Source organism: Cryptomeria japonica, chromosome 7 (assembly GCF_030272615.1).
Source record: "Cryptomeria japonica chromosome 7, Sugi_1.0, whole genome shotgun sequence".
Taxonomy (NCBI): domain Eukaryota; kingdom Viridiplantae; phylum Streptophyta; class Pinopsida; order Cupressales; family Cupressaceae; genus Cryptomeria; species Cryptomeria japonica.
Window position 1 is genome coordinate 239916228 of NC_081411.1, and position 6133 is coordinate 239922360.

Consider the following 6133-nt stretch of genomic DNA (forward strand, 5'->3'; position numbering starts at 1 on the left):
GATCCAAGGGATGGACTAGTGACACCATTTTTTTGAAGCTATGCAACGAGCTCTGAACTCACAACTTATCCTCTACCACATAAAGACCCACTTTCCATTATACTAGGTGTGTCCTCCATGCACTAGATACCACCAATTTTCCAAATCAATCAAAATGGGCTCATGAGGAAATAATAGAAAATATCTTAAACATTGTTATAAAAAAGGCCACAACTCTTCTTCAAATGCCCATGCTATGAATGCCATTGTACTCCACTTAATCCCTATAAATCTTATGATCTCCATAGCCAATTTTGTCAGTTATCATTTGTTTATAAAGCCAAGTTTGGTTCTCTTCCAGCAAATAGAATGAACATGTCCTCATTTACCCTTCCCTACATTGTCAGAAATAAGCCTCACTCCTTAATCAGAACATTTGCAATACTAATACCAATATCAGTTCATAGGAAGTGCATAGGCAAAAACTAGTTCTTAGCCATTCATAGGACCTGCTCTTAATGAGGCTCTCACAATCAAGCTCAATGAATCATGAACAACTAAAACATGTAAGAATTATCAAAACATGCACAACCTGAAATTTAAAATTGTTATTGCATTATATGTTGATTTGCCATTGGGGTGGAATACGAGAATACCTCGAAATTATAAGACTCTAAATCAGTTAAGACCACGTTAGGAAAATATCGAATTCACCAGTCTTCTTTTATGCCAAATCACATACAGACTATGAAGTCACAATCTCTACTAAATTTTATCACATTGATTAAAAAGTGCAACATACATGTTTAACATCAGCTTTAGATTCAACCTTATTTAACTTACATACCCTACACTTGTCTCTCTATTCAATCTAGCACTATTCTATCAACATTTGGCTAGCATTGGTAGTGCATCACAAGACTTGTTCTAATTAGTATCGGCTGGTTTAAACAAGAATTTAAAAAGCATGTGGATTTAGCTACTTGAAGAAATTGAGTGCGAAAAAGGCAAAGTGACAAACTCAGCAAATGTAACCAAACCCACGAAAAGAAAAGAAGATAAAGTTTTTTACAAGCTTTACACTCCTATTATCAACCAAAAGTTAGGCAAAATGTTTCAATTTCATCGTAATTTTTTTTATCGAAAGTAGATTCTCCACCCACGCATTTTCGTATGTCACTACTATCATAGAGAGTACTAAATCACATCCGAAACAATTTAAGGTGTTCCTCCCCTGACAGATTGGTTGCAGTCCCATATTACATTTGATTAAGCCTCTAGAATGCCAATGAAAGCACCTTGTCCATCCTCTTCACCAAATTCTGTATTGAGCATCTAAAAATGCATCCTCGGAGTCTACTCGCTCCTACTTTCACCTACTCTTACCTCCCCTTTTTCTTCTCTTCTGTGTCCTTTACCGTAGCTTGAGGGAGAGGCCATCACAAACAATATTCCAGTGCCAAAACTCAAAATGCATCAAACAATTTTCTCTGTTTCCTATGTAACATCTTTACATATCTACTATTGGTACCATCAAAGTGTGATTTTTCTCAAAATTTTCTCTGTTTCCTATGTCACTAATATTATACTAGTATCTTCTATTTCTCAATGTCTCTTACCAGAACGCTGATTGTACGTGTATTGATCCTTCAATTACTTAATCTAAATAAACTATTCAAATTTTAAAATTTAATATAACTAAATTAGAATGAAGCGGAACTATGATAAGCTTTCCTCCGAGTGAAAATTAAATAAAAAAAACGAGAGTTGTGCCCAGAAAAAAACCATTTTCTTTTCCTCTACTCTAACGTAACAAAGTAATAACTAACGAAAATTTGAGACTATTGTAAATTAAATTTAACAAATATATAATTATTTTAGCGAAAGGTGTTTCAATCATGCTGCGTAGACGTTTCTTTTCAATATATATATATATGAATATGATTGAGGGCTCCTAAAAATATCAACGGACAGTTCGATCAAAATGAATATGATACCAGGTCTCCCAAAAGATTTGATAGTGCAATGCCTCATAAAAGTTCCTTACAAATTCCACAACCACCTTAGGGCCGTCTGCAAGAGTTGGAACGCTGTGCTGAGCAGTCCCAACTTCTATAAAGAGCGACAGCGCCATAATGAGTGCGAGGAGGGAATAGCTTATTTTCACCTAACGCAGAGACCAAGTAATTGGGAAGTAATTATTTACTACCCCCATGGGAATTGGTTGGAAAGACTGCCTCGAGCCCCGGAAGAGTTTATTTCAGATTGGGAAGTCTATTTTAATGAGTTTAATTTTGTATACGTTAGATCAAAACATCATCTGGTTGCTATCGGGCTTCTCAACAAGTACGACAATAGAGCAAGTGTTTTGATGTTTGATTTTTTATCTCGCACATGGAGGCTCGGCCACGACATGCCTTTCCGTCGATACCAGTCTGCATGCGCAGTGTCGCCGTCTCCTAATGGTCTTGTCTATATTACCGGTGGTGTCGAGAATCTTTCAGAGAACCCCATCAGTCCCCATCTACTGGAATCTTATGTTTTCAATGTAGAGGAAAACAAATGGGACGTTTTACCTCGTATGAATCCCGATAGCCCTCAATATTACTGTGTTGCTGAGTTTGTTGATGACAGGTTTTATGTAGTCCCCGATCATGGGCGCAGCTTCCAAGTTTACGATCCTCAAATACGACTATGGAAAACCATAAATACTGACAATACCGGTGAGCATGTTGTGAATTGTATATCTGCTTTTGGGAGGTTGTATTGGTTTGGGTTGAGGAGGGACACTCTAGTCTTAGAAGAATTCGATTTTGCCAATAATTTATTTACTACAGTCGGACAATATCCTTTCCAAATTCGTGCTGTGGACCGTGCTGTGCTGTGCCGTGATTGTATTTTTGTAAATGTCCTGGATTACAGTAGTTCGTTGTATTATCTTTTTAATCTCCTGGATAAGAGATGGACTCAAATCGAGATGCCTGCAGAGTTTCCAACTTTTAGTTTTGTATCAACAAAGTTTGCTGCTGTGCAAATTTGATATGTGTGGTTAACAAGTAAACTATGATATTTTTATTGCCTCCTTGTATCGCTTTTAAATATATTAAGCTAACATTTTGTTTTTAGTCAGTTACTTGTGTTTGAAATATTTAATTAATACAATTTCTTTTGTATTAATTTTTTTTCCATAAATGTTACTGAAATAGGATTTATCATACTATTTCCTATTTTGTTTCTTGATTTTATTTTTTATTTGATTTTAATTTTTTATATTTTTTAAATACTTAAAGTTTGAGATATTTCTTTTCTTTATAATATATTGTTTGTGTAAATATATTTAAAATCAAAATATATAAAAACTGATATTAATAGTTTGTTCTTGTATTTGATGTATAATATGAGATTACATTTGTTATGTCAATGTTTGATTTGTATTTAAAATTTTAAATCTTAATGTTTGTTTCATATTTAAAATTTTAAGTGAAAAATAATTGAATTCTAACCACTTCAATACATGTCTATTTTGAAGATTCTATATTTGATCCTTTTTTATGTGTAAACCTAATCAATAAATGTTTATGAAAAAGGAATTTCTCATTGAGAAAGGATGTCATGTTAGCCAATAATGTTGATTATTCTTTTAAACAAAATTTGACACATATAAATCAATTAAAAGAATACTTGAAACATAAGTTAATTAAATTATTTGATAAATGTGATTTATATAATGTGAAAAAACACAAAATGTAAATTCATTACTAATAACTTATGGTACATATCCATCATTTGTACAAGATATATTTTAGTCACTTTATACAATTCTTCTATAAACAATGTAAGTTGCTAAAAATTTGAAATGACTTCCAATTTTCTATGAATATCAATGTATCTTTTTACAGTGTCTAACTTAGTATAAATTTTATAGGGCATATCTAGGTGTATAGAATAATTAAATAATAAAGTGATTCTTATACTATATGTAAATTAATGTATTTAAATTAATTATTTAAATTTTATTAACTTTTAAAGATAAATTCCAAATAACCATATAAAACTATTTTAATTTAAGAGTTTAACATGTTCAATAAATATTTTATGTTACCAAATTATAATAATAGTAAAATTAAAAAAGTGTTTTTAAATATAAATAATTATAATAAAATCAATATAAATATAGTGACTACATCTCTTATTTTACTTTATTATTTTGTTGACCTAAACCTTATCTTATCAGTACTTGGCATTAGACTATTACTATTGGTTATTATTCAATTGTTTCTCCACCAATAAGAATTGTGAATTATTTTCTTTATGTTTTAATTTTAATTTTATTTTTAAGTTAAGATGTGTGATTTTTAAATTTTTTAATCATAGAAGCTATTTTGTCGAATCTAATTGGTTAAAAAAATTTACATCTTATTATTGGATTTCACACATCCACATTTTTAACGCAATTTTTGAGGTCATTTTTTAGGTCATGCTAATGCAATATTTAGTATGTTTTAAACAATATAATATAATATAATATATTTTTTTGATAGATAAACTATTGGTAGGGTAAGTCCCCATATATTGATCAAGAATAGAAAATATAAAACTGAATAGGAAGAAAGGAGGACTTCTCAATCAATGAGTCTGTTTATACTGGAAATTAAATGGCAAATCCTATGACCCATATCTAACATAATATCTTTGACAATTTAGATTTTACATTGAAGAACATAAAGTTCTTGCTATCCAAAATTATGTCTATCCTAGCAAATACACTATACTAATGATGGACCCAACAAAAAACTATTTAGTGTTAACATTTCTTTGATATAGCACCAAGCTAGAGAATAATTTTGCTATTAATACACAACCTAGAGAATCTATGTTTTAACCTTCCTCCTCCATGTCCATATTGTCTAATTCATTAGGAATTTCTTCAACCACCTCAGTTTCTTTAATTTGTTTCTCCAAACCTTCCTGATAGACGTAAGTCAAAATTCAATCGACTATTAGATTTGCCACTGTGTTAGTCTAGTTCAAAAGAAAATTGAGACCCCTAACCATTATCTCTTTATTGTCTTGATATTAATCTTCATGATCGATTAAGATGAATAGTAGTTTTGGAACATCTTTGTCCTCTTTATCAAAATAATTGGGTAATGGGATCTAGATATTATCAATATTTCTGACAATGTCATCTAGGCCTCCCAAAAATTCGTTCTTAAATATTTATTTAATTATCTTTTTGGCCATAGGATTGCTCAAACCTTTGTCTAGAGAAATGGCTAGGAACATTGACTAGATATCAAAATTAACTTGATACCTATGATCTTCCATTATGAAATCCTCCCCAAGCACCAATTTGATTGCATATAACACAATTGGGTGCTTATACCTCAATATTGTGCACAACCTCTTATCGTTAACTCATAGAACAAAATCTAGAAATATTCACAAACATTGTGAATTGCATCACAACAACCGCAACAATTCAGATTACAAAAATCATTATCGTCTCATCACTGGAGATCAAGAACAATCATCAAAACTAACTGTTAAAATGAAAGGTTCGCTTGTGGACATCCAAATCATGAACCAATCGAACTGAGGATACACATCAATGTCTAGAATATATCCCGTACATCCACAAAACTAGAATATCGAATAACATGAACAACTGAATGTCGATCTCAATACCAGATCTCATAACTCGATCAGAACATCAGGCGAAGCATAGAAAATTATGTTGAATCAACTAGAGATACATTTCAAAATCCATTAAATGGCATCAGCTCAACCACAACACACTGACCAAACCAATAATATTGGAATACACAAAAGAATATGTTGACATCAATGAGAATGCATTAGTCCAACAAAATCCTCAACAATACCTAACAGATGGCAAAATATGAATGTGAAAATAAATCAATGCAAAGAAAGAAATTGTCCCTAAGAAATCTCCATTAGCTCAAATAACTCAAATTACAAAACTAAGAATTCATTAGGGTTTTTCACATGCTTCTCTTCCCCTTTGACATCAATGACAAAGGTTTTGGTATCAGGATTCCCTCGCAACAAATTCGAACACCAACATTGACTACTCCCCCTGATTTACAACCTTACTCACCAATCCAAATCACAAGATATCTTTGTGAAGTTC

General features: G+C 31.6%; 1 protein-coding gene across 1 annotated transcript; it reads left to right on the top strand.

Annotated features, from left to right (window-relative positions):
- The first annotated feature begins 1963 nt into the window (after positions 1-1963).
- On the top strand, positions 1964-3019 carry LOC131856630 (F-box/kelch-repeat protein SKIP20-like). The gene has a single exon (XM_059208477.1). The coding sequence runs from the start codon at positions 1964-1966 to the stop codon at positions 3017-3019; it is 1056 nt and encodes a 351-aa protein (XP_059064460.1).
- The last annotated feature ends 3114 nt before the right edge of the window (positions 3020-6133 follow it).